Below are 12933 nucleotides of genomic sequence, written 5' to 3'. Positions count from 1 at the left end.
CGAGGGGCGTTATCGTAAATCTCATTGCCCCTTCGAGTGGAAGGAGGTGTGACAGTCCTGCAGCAGAGAACACACTGCTACACCTCACCCCCTTCTCTTAACTCTCCTGCTTTTCTGATTGGTTCAAGCCTAGCCTTGTACACTCCCCCTTTTCTTCAGCACACAAACATTCTCTGACTGTCTCCTCCCATCCTGCACTGTTGTTTTCTAGGAAACCTGCAAGAGCTCTGGGCAAAGCTGTTGTTTTGGCTGCTTTTCTTGGTTCATTTGAGTGGAGATCTCCAGTCTGATTTCTCAATCTGCAGGAATACTGCTTGACCTCACCTCAGTTCATAGAATTGTACTTTGAGTTCGGAGCATTTTTCAAGAGGGATTTATTATTATCTACTCCAACAGTTTCTTTACTTTGACTCATGGTTGAAGCCATCACTGTGCAAAACTGTGCAGGACTTCCAAAGTTTATTCTTAGAGGAATGCACTGTAACAAGCAGAGTGTAAACTGCTTTTCAAAGGATTGCTGACAAGTGGGAAGTCACCGGACATTCTTTTTGAATTCGTTGGGCTGAGATGCCACAAAACAAGCAGCAGCTGAAGAAAGCATTCTCATTTGGAGAGTAGGATCTTCTGTATGCAAAAACGAAATGTGATCACTTCTGCTTCTTCAGGCTTCTTGCATACTGCTTCTAACCTTTCTTGAAGGTAACCCTGTTGCCTGCAGAAATCTCACCTCTTAATTTGGGGAAAGATTAAGAGGTGAGAAGTATTTTTGATTTGTTGGTATGTTTGAAAGGGTTTGAAACAGTCTCGTCACTTTCAAACAAGTTCTGGTGAAAGTTCAGTGTGGATCTGGTTATGACAGAAGGCATGTAACCAGTACGTTGAGGAGGTTACTTCAGGTCAACTGAGAGCTACGCTGTACACCAGAGCTTGGGCTTGGTCTCAACACACCAACTTGAAAAACTGTCCTCCAGGAAGATAAATCTTTGACCTCTCTGAAGTAGCTGCCATCAGTCGGCTGGATTAACAGCTGTGGTGGATGACTCTTGTGAGCTTTCTTTATTTGAACTGACAGAAATGGTCAGCATGGAGAGTGAGACAGACTTGCTATGTGACTGGGAGACGGTTCAGCACCCTGAAGGACTTCAGTATTGTTGGACTCAGTGGGAATGGGAGTTTGAGAACGTTCCAGCAGTAAGTGATCAGCAAGAAAACAAAAAGGTGGAGTTGTGGTCTTTTATAGTAGCTTGTAAAAGTCCTAATGCTCTGACTTGCTTATAAATGCCAACTGAATTCGAGCAACTGGGGAACATTTCCCTTTGGGTTACTGTAGCATTTCCATGCTCCCAAAGCTTTATGTTTGGTGAAGCAGACTTATTTAAGTCATTGTTTTTATTTCAGAAAGTTATGTAAACTACTCTGAGTAGTTCCAAGCATTCACTTAGAACCAGCAAATTACAGCTGCTTCCACTGATCTTCTGTATAAAACATGTGCACAATATTTTAGATTTGCACAGTATTTTAACACTTGAGTTCTGGTTATAACGTCCATCAGAGGGGGTGAAAATTGCACTTTTTTGCCTCAGAATGGATGTGTAAGGAATTCTCTTTAATATGACAGAGAGGAGAGGAAACTACTAGCAAAAGAGATGAGCTTTTCGTTCCACTTCTGACTTCAAATATACTAGACCACATCTTACACTGACATGCTGACAGTAGAGTATTTTATTTATTTATTTTTTTTAAGTTTAACCAGTAAGGAACCTCAGTCACCATATGTCCTGGCAAAGTTTAGTGATGAGAAGGACTTTTTCGAATAGGGCATAAGACTGCTATTAAAAAACTAACCAACATAGATACTTTGATACTTGACAGGCAGTTAATGTGTTACAAACCTTCATACAACCCATACCACAGAGTTATCATGATCATATTACAAAATGTCCATGTTGAATATCACAATGTGTTTTATACTGATTATCAGCACAGGCCAATAGATCATATTTATCTAGTAGATCAACTTCCTGTTGTATTCTTGCAAGCTTGTCCCCTATCTCATTGTCTTTCTTCCATCTCTCAGGTGTTAAGCCCCACGTATAAGCAACGCAATGAAGACTTCAGGAAACTCTTCAAGCAGCTACCTGACACTGAACGCCTCATTGTGGGTGAGTGGAAGAGCAGATTAGCATCAGGAGCAACACCAATGTCGCATGTGTGTTTTTTAAAGTTCAAGGTATAGAGGTCTGAAAATAGGAGTATTCCTTAGTATTTACCAGGTAGCATTGCTGCCTCACAGGTCCAGGGTCGCAGATTCGATCCTCACCTCAAGTTACTGTTTGTGCAGATTTTTGCATGTTTTTCTTGCATCTGTATGAGTTTCCTCTGGGTTCTCTGTTTTTCTCACACCTCCCAAAAATGTGCTGGTAGGTGGATTGGCAACTCTAAATTGCCCCTATGTGTGAATGTGTGTATGCCTGGCCCTGCGGTCGCATCCAGGGTATGCCGGCATCGTGCCCAGCGTTCCTGGGATTGATTCTGGATTCCACCACAGGATAAGCAGGATAAAGTGATTACTGAGCATGAGGGAATGAAAAATCAATGAATGTATCCTCAATTGTGTAAAAGATTTGAAACTTTTAGAAAGGACCTTTACAGCTTCTTTGTTTTGTCCCTCTACAGTATCACTTAAAGTTTCTAAGGTTCTTCCTTAGAAAAACAGGAAAGATTCCAAGTAGAACCCATGTCAGAAGCTAGAACACTTAAGCAACTGTGGTTATAGATTGTACAGGAAATGGCCAGCAATCCACATTCTTCAAATTCAACATGAAATGAAGATCATGACTAGGGCTGGGTAATATAATGGTAGAAGATACAGATTATGTTTGATTGAGCACAATAAGACCAGAGATATGAACTTTTACAGATTATAGTTTAACCTGACTGACCCCTCTACCTCCGTCCTCTGACCTTTGTCCTGCCAGACTACTCATGTGCCCTGCAGAGAGACATCCTCCTACAGGGTCGCCTCTACCTCTCCGAAAACTGGATTTGCTTCTACAGCAACATCTTCCGCTGGGAAACACTGGTGCTCATTTCTCTGTTTGATATTACAATGTCTTCTCCTTCTCAGTTGTCTCTTGCACACTGCTCTGTATTTTTACATGATTCTCTCATGATGAAACTTCATGAATTAACTCTGTGTTGGTGTAGCTGATGGTGCGTCTGAAGGATGTCTGTTCCATGACTAAAGAGAAGACGGCGCGTCTCATCCCCAATGCCATCCAGCTCTGTACTGACAATGAGAAGGTGATCTCAAGTTTTGACCAAACTGAACACCGCTCTCTTCTTTCCCTGCACCACTCTTTTCTGAAACATCATCATTTTCTTTTGCAGCACTTTTTTACCTCATTCGGCGCGCGGGACCGGACCTACATGATGATGTTCCGTCTCTGGCAGAACGCTCTCCTGGACAAGGTTAGCCACATCCAGCATGAAGTAAAGAACTGTTTACGTAAATCACCAGAGAACTTTTTGCATGATCGGGACATTTTTTCCTCTCTCTTTGCCGAGTAGCCGTTGTGTCCCAAAGAGCTGTGGCACTTTGTCCACCAGTGCTACGGGAACGAGCTAGGCTTGACGAGTGATGATGAAGATTACGTGCCCCCAGATGATGACTTTAACACCATGGGGTGAGTTTTGCCTCCTCCCACATCTATTAAAATGTGATGCCTGGTTCATACACAGCCACTATGGACAGCTTTCACTACAGCTCGCTGATATCACAGCTTTCTATTTGATAGTTTTTTATGGATCATTCATAAAATCCACCCATAAGATCTTTTGTGACTGGTTTATTTTCCATTAAATTTGTCTATCCTCAATCTATCCACCATCCATCTGTCCATTCCTCCCTCTAGGATAAGAGCCTGAGCTGTCCACCTGGTTGACAATGTAGTAGAGATACAGGTTGAGACTTCGCACTAAAGTAAAATCTATCCATCCATCCATCCATCCAACAATCCACCCATCCCTACATCCATCCATCCAATGTTCATTTATCTATCTATCCATCAGTTCACCCAATGCAAACCTGTTTTTTATAAAAATCCACACTTTGTGCAGTTTATGTGATCTTTTGGCACTGGTTTATCTCGTATTATGTTTATCCAGCCTTTCACCCATCCATCTGCCCATTCAAAAAGAAAGCATGCAAACAATGTTTATACATCTATCCATCCAGGGAAGCTCTGTCTACCCATTCAAGCCATATACATCTATCTCTCCATCCGTCCATAAACTTATTTATAAATTTTTTAATTCATTTATAATTTAAAACAAAACATATTTATCCCTCTGTCCATTTCTCTTTTAATTCATCTATCCATTCCATCTTCAACCACCCAGCATCCATCCATTCAAGAAAACAGTATTTATCCATCCATCAATTGTGTTCTGAGGGCAAAATTGGTGCATTCCATTTATTCATCCATCAATCCATCAAGGTAAAGTTTAAAACCTAACACAAATACCTTCTTCAGTCATTCTTCACGATTCCAAACTGTTCTTACTGACCCCGTCTACCCAGGATCATAACATCTATGTTAGAGAAACAAGGCCCTCCACCTCTCATCACAAACCATTTTTGTATGCCTGAGAGTGTCGCTCTGTCTCCTCGAGCTGATAATCTTGACCTCCAGCTGTTGCCCCCCTCCCTGGTGCAGGTACTGTGAGGAGATCCCACCTGAAGAGAACGAGGCCCAGGACACGTGCACCAAATCCCCAGAGGTCAAAATGGACGCGAGTCCGCAGCTGCCCAAGAAATCCTTCACCAGCAATAACATCCCTTCAACAGGCAGCGGCGAAACACCTGGCCATGTGAGAACACGCATCAGATAAAGCAAATTGTGTACAAGTCAAAAGTCTGAGTTTACCACAAAGAACTTTTGAAGCAACATAAAAAAGACATGACAGCCGTTCTTGGCAGTGAACTAGTCAGTAAATAATAAATAACAACACTTGCTGCTTGATCTCTCCATCTAGTATGACGTTCCACCAGAGGAAGAGTTTTCTAGCTGTCTTCCTGAGGATCTCCTAAGTTTGCCTTTAGCAGATAACAAGCTGTGCAAGTCCAGCGGTCCTGCACCCTCACCGTCGCTCGACTTCAACGACAATGAGGATCTTCCAACTGAGCTCAGCGACTCATCGGAAACTCACGATGATGGTAAGTGCATGCCGATGATCCGATAGTGTTCCCAGAGTAGGCTGTGTGTCCGCTGTTGCCTAACCAGGATAAAGCGCTTGCTGAAGATGAATGAAAGAATTAATGAATGAAGGAATGAATGAAAAATGGAAAGCAGTTGCAAGTAAACAAATGTCACTTGTCAAAAAAGCTGCAGTGTTGCTTTTGGGATGGACTCGGGTATCTCATCGCTCGCATCATCTCTTCCCTCAGGAGAAGTCCAGGCCTTCCACGATGATCTAAACGGGAAGCAGTACATCAACGAGGTGTACAAGTTCAGCGTGGACAAGCTGTACGATCTCCTCTTCACCGAGTCACAGTTCATGCGGGACTTCCTGGAGCTACGCCGCTTCTCTGGTGAGAACATTTTATCCAAACGATTCAGCAGTGTTGATGTGTATAAGAGCACAGAACTTGAGATCTGTTCTTTATGTCTCGTTTATGATTGATCTCTGACTTCCTCCGCAGATGTGGTGTATCATCCATGGAAGAAGGAAGAGATGGGAGACCAGAGCAGAGAGATCATGTACACCATCTCCATCACCAACCCCCTGGCTCCAAAAACCGCTACAGTCACTGAGACTCAGGTAACCTCAGGGACAAACCCGGGTCATTTTAAGACTATCTCACTTAAAATCTGTTCTTTAATTGACTGTTATTTAATGATTTTGTCGCTTTCTGGGACAATTCAGTTTTTAAGCTTTGGGAGGCGGGGCCTAGAATGATAGCACTAGGGAAAACTTTTTCAGTTTTTTTCAAGATGGCCGTTCTACAGGGTGAAGTTTTGTCCATGTTTATAAATTACAGAAAGTCCAACTGTGTCCTTAACCACATTATTAAAGAAGTGGATGTGGTTTGTAGCAGATATTCAGAGGAAAACATTTTTGGGGTGATATACTACCATTTCATTAGCTTTATTTGCTTCATAGCTCCAGTGCAAAAGAAAGGAAGCAAAATGAAACAAGACAAGAAACATATGTTTTTTATCTCCAGACTCTGTACAAAGCCAGCCAGGAGGGTGAGTGTTACATCGTTGATGCTGAAGTGATCACTCATGACGTCCCTTATCATGACTACTTCTACACGCTCAACCGCTACATGCTGACCAGGGTGGCTAAGAACAAGTGCAGACTGAGGTGAGCCATGAAAACAGTGACTAGAGAGCACCCAAAACGTGAAATATTTGCATGTCATCTCCTCCCGTTGTAATGATCAGCCTTGTCATCACGGGGATACCCAGTTGTCTCTCTTATCATGACAGATTGCCCTCCAGTGGTCATAATGGGGCATAACACCACAATCTAATCCCCCAATTTACTCCTAACCCCAGTCCAAAATCTGAACCTCGCTTATAAATATAAAACAATACTTGCAAAACTAAAGCTCACTCATAAATCTCCTAAACTCCTAAATCTAAACCTCACTCTTAAAACCTCTGAACCCTAAACCTGGATCCTAAATGTAAATAAATGTGATATTATATTATGTTCCTGCAGGGTTTCCACCGAGCTGCGCTACAGAAAACAGCCTTGGGGTCTGGTCAAGGGCTTTATAGAGAGAAACTTCTGGAGTGGCCTCGATGAATATTTTAGACATTTAGGTGAGTAGAGTTCAGAATCTGAGTCCACTACTATGATCTACTTATTATTTTATTAATTATGAAAAAAGAATGCAGTTTTGGTACAGCATATGTAAGAGAACGGAGCATGCTGTTATTGGAACCAAGAAGTGTGAAGTGGAGTTTGTGTTACCAGGCCGAAGTTGATTATTTTCCTATCACAGCACATCCTGAAGGGTTTTATTCCTCTTCTACCACAGCACTCTGCACTAACACTAAACTCTAACAATGTGTTAGAGTTACATTTAATGTCATGGTACATCAGTGAAACAAGTTAGTTCCTGTAGTTCCTGCAAACTAAAGAGTTTAGCTAAAAGAGCTGAAATGTTTCCTTGTGGTTACAGAGGTGAAGGTTAGTGTTAGATTTAGGCGTTGCATAGCATTAATTAGCTGCATTAATAATTATGTCAGTGGAAGGTCCTCACAAGAATAGTAAGACAAATGTGTGTGTGTGTGTGTGCAGAGCTGGAGCTGAGTAAAGTGGAGGTCGTGCTGAACGAACCCCACAGACCTTCTCCCAAAGCCAAAGTGACGCGCTCGTCCACAGTGAGGCGACACCGGAAACGGGCGGCGGCTCACCTGCGGCCACAGCACCTGGACGAGGAGCTGAGCGCCATCACCACGGCCGAGGACGACGAGGTCATCCAACGCATTAAACACGTGCCAGGTTTGAACTCTTACATCAGCACATAAATCATCTAGGACATGTGTTCTGTATCTATGGTGATGTGGGACCATGTGATTAACGCCCTCAGTTAATTAACTCGTACTGCTCGGGTTAAAATGACCCAATTTAAAATGTGTAAAAGTGGAACAATGAAATATGAAGCTCCATGTGCTTGGCTCAATTTCAGTGAACATTTTTAATCAAGTTGAACATGAAAAGCATCATGTAAATCAATTAAAGCAGTTCAAATCTGATTGGCTGAGCCACGTTTGAAAAATCATTGCCACACACACACACACACACACACACACACACACACACACCTTTGCCCGGGTCACTATAACTTTAATCTGTATTAATGCACCAGGTTTTTAAAGCAATAACACTGTTACACTTAAGACATTGTTTTATCCAGAAAATACCCGAATCTTTGTCTGTTATGTTGCTTAGCAACCAAAGCTATTGAACACTGGATTTTATCCTATTGTTTTTGTCACTGGAAAAAAAAAGCCATACTAGACAGAGAGGGTCAGGACAAAGCATCTGTACCAAATACTGTTCGGATGATTTTGCCTCTTGTTTTGGATCGTTGTCTTGCTACAGGAGACAGCCGCATTTAATTATTTTACATTTACCACGTCTGTTATTTTGTAGATAAATAATAAGACAGAGGCACATTTTCTTTTGTTTTTAACCCATTTACTACCACATAAGGGATGCAAACTTGTGCAATATCACATTCAGCCATCTTTTTGACCACTCTTGTCCGTTGTTTCCTTGTGGGCACAGGATCCACGCAGACGCGGCACCTCCCCGACCCGGCTGCCGGAGGTCTGGCACTCTACAGCGTCTCCAAACTCCTGCTCATCATCAGCTTCGTGTGAGTTTATTACCACATGTTCAGCTTTCAGGCCTTCCAGTCATTTTTCATTTGGAGTTTTGGGGAAATGAGTAAATAAGATTCACTCTATAGTTTAAAGATCGTAGATGGTCAAAAGTTCAGGAAGTACCTGATACCAACACAACATGCACTGACAGCTCAGAGGTCGAGGTGAGCAGAAAGTTCAAATCTCCACACTGCTACTGTTGGACCCTTAATCAAGTCCGAGAGGACGTGGTGTGAATGGTGCGAACATGATGCGCTGGTTTCCACAGGAACTGGAATGGATTTAATTAAGGAATAAAACCCAGTGGGGCATGCTTTTCTAGGAAAATAATCCAAGCCACTACACTAAGAAGAGTCCCACCCTGAAGTTGATTATTTTCCTAAAACAGCACATCCTGAAGAGTTTTATTCCTCTTATATCACAGCGATTTTGCCAACGATTAAAATGTTTAAACTTTTCGATGAAAGACATGAAATTTATGTATGATTAACTCCATGCCAAAAATCTATATTAAATTAAATACATTTAAAATAAAATAAAATAAAATAAAATATGAACCCTTAACATGAAATTTGTTACAGTTTAAAAAAAATGGATTTATGATTTATAAAATACAATTTCATTCCTGCTTATATCTATGATTACTTCAAATAAATCAAATCTAAACATGCTGGCCAAAATAATTCCCATGCTCCTGTGCTCTTCTATCCGGCATTTAATTCTGTCCTCTTTTAAAAGGAGGAAGTTGGAGATACTGTAGTGTTCTGAAACCTGTGATATGGGATTGTACGTTGATTACGCCATAAATGTTCATCACGTCCCATTTAATTTAGTTTAATATCACGGCGAGATTTTCCCGTCTACTCTGAACTGTATCTGCAGTTTCATGTAGCAAGCAACCATCTGTTTCTCTTCCTTGTGTTGTTTTGATTTCTTTAGTTTTTTTTTTTTCACATGTCTCTTTCTCTCTCTTGTCTTCATTGCATCCTGTAGGATCTGTGTCAGGTATAAAGTATTTTTATTTAGCTGGAGAGACTTTACCATGCTAACACTAGGGGTCAGTGTGTGATCATTAGCGAGGTTGTGTTCACTCGGAGCTGTGTGTGAAAACGTGAACATGGCTGCGTTTCTGTCCTCAGCCTGGTGCTGCTGGTTTTCCTCAACATGATGCTGTTCTATAAGCTGTGGACGCTGGAACACACCACGCAGAGCTTAGCGTCGCTGCAGGGCCTCCGAGCTCGCGACAGGTACGCCTCATTCCTGTTACACACGTGGAGGAAGAAGGGAGAAGAAAATGAAGCGTTTCTGACAACACCATTAATTCCACTGAGATTTTCTAGAATAGAAATTATGAGAAAAACAAATGATACATTCAATATTTTAAAGTAAATCTTATAGTGTTATATTTCTTAATTTTTAAATTCAACACCTTAAATTCTGTCTATTAAAAAAGAAGAATTAAAGATAAAGGAATGTTAAATAAAGATGGACAAGAAATATCTCCATATCAAATGTCTTTACACAGGCTTGTGCACCTGTGAGTATCACAAAATTTAGTTTTATTGAGGTTTTGCTTCGAAAATTGTAAAACAGCAACACAAAAAACATGAAGGTAAACAAAAAGAGTTTAACATCCTGTCACTTGTTGGAGTCAGCAATAATTTAATCTGAAAAGCATGTCGTCAGTGTGCAGTGTGTTACACCACAGGTATAACACAACAAGGTGTTGATTCATTTCCTGGAACAGCAGCTACAAATCACAGGTTTATATTATTATTATTATTATTATTATAAACATGCACTCATTCTTATACGTTATCGTTGCTATAGTAACAGATCAGTCACATGGACTTAACCTAAACGTGTTAAAAATGTGCGTAATCATTGATGTCGTAAAGTTTTTTAAAGGAAGGAGATTTATTTTATTTATATATTTATATATAGTTTATTTAACATTTATAGACGGAGTGACTTTGTAACAGTCAGAGGTCACGATGTAACTTTACCTTTTCTGACATCTTCAGTTTCTCGGTAACATGAAAAGCTTTTTTGTCTTATTAACTACAAGAAAGAGAAAAAAGAGAGGCTGATGAGGGAACGACTGTTTATAGCTGCGCTAACGCAAGTGATTCGTTTCACAGACATTGTAGCTATAAACGAATGACGAATACAATTTCCTTACAATGTGTCGTTGTCATGGTAGCGCCCAAAGGGCACTGCATTACATTTCCCATCAGCCCCAGGATGTCACATGTCCTAACCACTATCACCTGTGTCTCGTCTCACCCTGATATAGCACCTCTATATAAGTTTGCTTCTATATAGTTTGTAAGCACCTCACTGTCAAGCTTGTGTTGTTTTCGTGTTTGTGTGTTGCTGTTTTGTACCTTAGTCTCGATCATCGTCTGGACGTTTTGCTCGTATCTCTAGTTCAGGGTTTTTCGGTTGTTTGTTTGCACTGTTCACTAATAAATCTGCACTTGCATCCACCGCCGCCTCTAAAATCCCTGACAGTCGTACATTATAAAATTGTGGCCCTGAAGTGTTTTATTGGTTACTTAATACAGGAAGTATTTTTATATTACTACAATTAATTTTTTTAAGAACATTGTTAATCTGGCTCTGTTAAATCAAACTTATAATTTCCACAGACTTAAATAATCACATATGGCTAAATGTAGAAGTGTTCATCTAGTGCGTATGCTCCACAGCCTTCATTAAGTCAGCAGTCACATGTCATTTCGACATAATTTTCATTTTTCATTCAGTTTTAAAGCAGGATTGTTACTAAATATTTCTACACTAAGCACATCAAACTACCTAGTTGTACTGCATTAGCACATTTATCATAATAAATGTGCATATTACAATCAGGCTAATGTGTGTGTGTGTGTGTATATATATATATATATATATATATATATATATATACACTGTACATCACTTTATTGTTTAATATATATATTTATTATACAGAAGAGAAATGATTCTAGACCAAAAAATGTGCTAAAGAAACAGTTAGAGAGTAATCCATTGCTATGTAATGAACAGAAGACTGTGTGTGTGTGTGTGTGTGTTTGTTTTGCAGTAAACTTCCCCAAACGCAGATGGAGTGGGCTCAGCTTCTGGAGTCGCAGCAGCGTTACCATGACGACGAGCTGGAGAAGTGGCGGGAGATAATCAAGTCATCTGTGGTTTTGTTAGACGAGGTAAATCCGGTGAGATTAAATCAGATGCCGGCAGATGGCACCGTAAAGAGCGCAGATAAATAAACAGACGTCGTTACGCAACATTGTTTTTCACCTCTGTCTAATTAAAACATCTCATGTTTACCATGGTACTTCAGACGGTTTATCAGTGACCTGCAACCAGGTACAACAGTCTAGAGCCATGAAGTGAATAAAGGTTCGGGTCGTGTGTAAAAATATGGGCAAACATGACATCAGGGTTCTACAGAACATTACGTCTTTTACATGCACAAAATGTCACGTCTGTTTTGAGCATAAATACATAATTTGGTGTATTTTTACCTAAAGATGCAAAATACAGGGGGGATTTCTTGCAAAATTGATTAATTGATGATTTGCTAAGCCTGAAAGTCAGTTTGGGAGCAGCGATTTAATACAAGTGCAAATGAATATGTCAGAAGGGCATGTATTAAATTTGCAAAAAAGCACAATTACAGAATTACAGTTATTTTACTAATTATTTATTATACTAAACAATTCTAGAAACAGTAATTATTAAGGAGAAACTGGTCAAATTTGCAATATAATGTAAGAGAAATACTAAATAAAATGTATCTAATGTTTTACATTATATAACAAATATGTAAATATGTAAAAATGCAAATTTCTAGACATTTTTACTAATTTCAAGCTTATAAACTAGTAAAATATCTAGAAATAGGCATACTACTTTTATATTTCTCTCTTAGTAATCTCGTAATGAGAAAATTTAGACAAAATTTAGCTAGATTTGAAATATTTTACTTGCTCTTCCTTTTCTTTTTTTTTTTACTTATTTTCCTCTGCATCACTGTTACAGGAAAATAATCAACAAAGAGGTTGCAAAGCCAAAGCTGATTATTTTCCTATAACAGCACATCCTGAAGTGTTTTATTCCTCTTTTAACCCAACTATTTGCCAATGATTATACATATATGTTAAAGAACGACAGTGTCTTCATATATGTTTAGTTACATGTAATGTTGTGGAACGTATGTGCAACAATTAGTTCCCGTTATCATTTACGTTATAGCAGCTATAAACAGTCCTTCTCTCGCCAGCTTCTCTTTCTTCTTTCTCTTGAAGTCGAAAGACAAAAGCGCAGCTTGTCACGTTACTGAGAAACCGCAGAAGAGTAAACTCCTGTCCTGAAGATGTCAGAAAACCTAGTTACAGCTTCACCTCTGACTGTTACAAAGCACTGACACTGGAGACTCCTTCCATCAGTGTTAATGAGCTGTTACTATAGAAACGGTAACATATTAGAACAAGTGCTTTACTATAAACCTGTGATGTAC

At 39.9% G+C, this 12933-nt stretch overlaps 1 protein-coding gene across 8 annotated transcripts in view; it reads left to right on the top strand.

The window, feature by feature from the left end:
- Positions 1 to 12933, top strand: part of gramd1ba (GRAM domain containing 1Ba) — a 75625-nt gene that overhangs the window by 59360 nt on the left and 3332 nt on the right. For 5 of the 8 annotated variants that reach the window (XM_053241448.1, XM_053241449.1, XM_053241452.1 and 2 more), the window contains 15 exons: positions 2078 to 2162; positions 2979 to 3082; positions 3208 to 3303; positions 3391 to 3471; positions 3571 to 3686; positions 4695 to 4872; positions 5038 to 5218; positions 5450 to 5593; positions 5705 to 5823; positions 6230 to 6372; positions 6733 to 6836; positions 7318 to 7521; positions 8311 to 8401; positions 9548 to 9655; positions 11497 to 11617. In XM_053241448.1, the coding sequence (XP_053097423.1) occupies positions 2078 to 2162; positions 2979 to 3082; positions 3208 to 3303; positions 3391 to 3471; positions 3571 to 3686; positions 4695 to 4872; positions 5038 to 5218; positions 5450 to 5593; positions 5705 to 5823; positions 6230 to 6372; positions 6733 to 6836; positions 7318 to 7521; positions 8311 to 8401; positions 9548 to 9655; positions 11497 to 11617 (1875 nt within the window). Of the gene's footprint in view, positions 1219 to 2077; positions 2163 to 2978; positions 3083 to 3207; positions 3304 to 3390; positions 3472 to 3570; positions 3687 to 4694; positions 4873 to 5037; positions 5219 to 5449; positions 5594 to 5704; positions 5824 to 6229; positions 6373 to 6732; positions 6837 to 7317; positions 7522 to 8310; positions 8402 to 9547; positions 9656 to 11496; positions 11618 to 12933 lie in introns of all 8 variants that reach the window. The other 3 variants (XM_053241451.1, XM_053241453.1, XM_053241447.1) reach the window with 3 other exon arrangements.

This window comes from Pangasianodon hypophthalmus, chromosome 17 (assembly GCF_027358585.1).
Source record: "Pangasianodon hypophthalmus isolate fPanHyp1 chromosome 17, fPanHyp1.pri, whole genome shotgun sequence".
Taxonomy (NCBI): domain Eukaryota; kingdom Metazoa; phylum Chordata; class Actinopteri; order Siluriformes; family Pangasiidae; genus Pangasianodon; species Pangasianodon hypophthalmus.
Note: the sequence above shows the minus strand (reverse complement) of the source record. Positions and strands in the feature narration are given on the sequence as shown.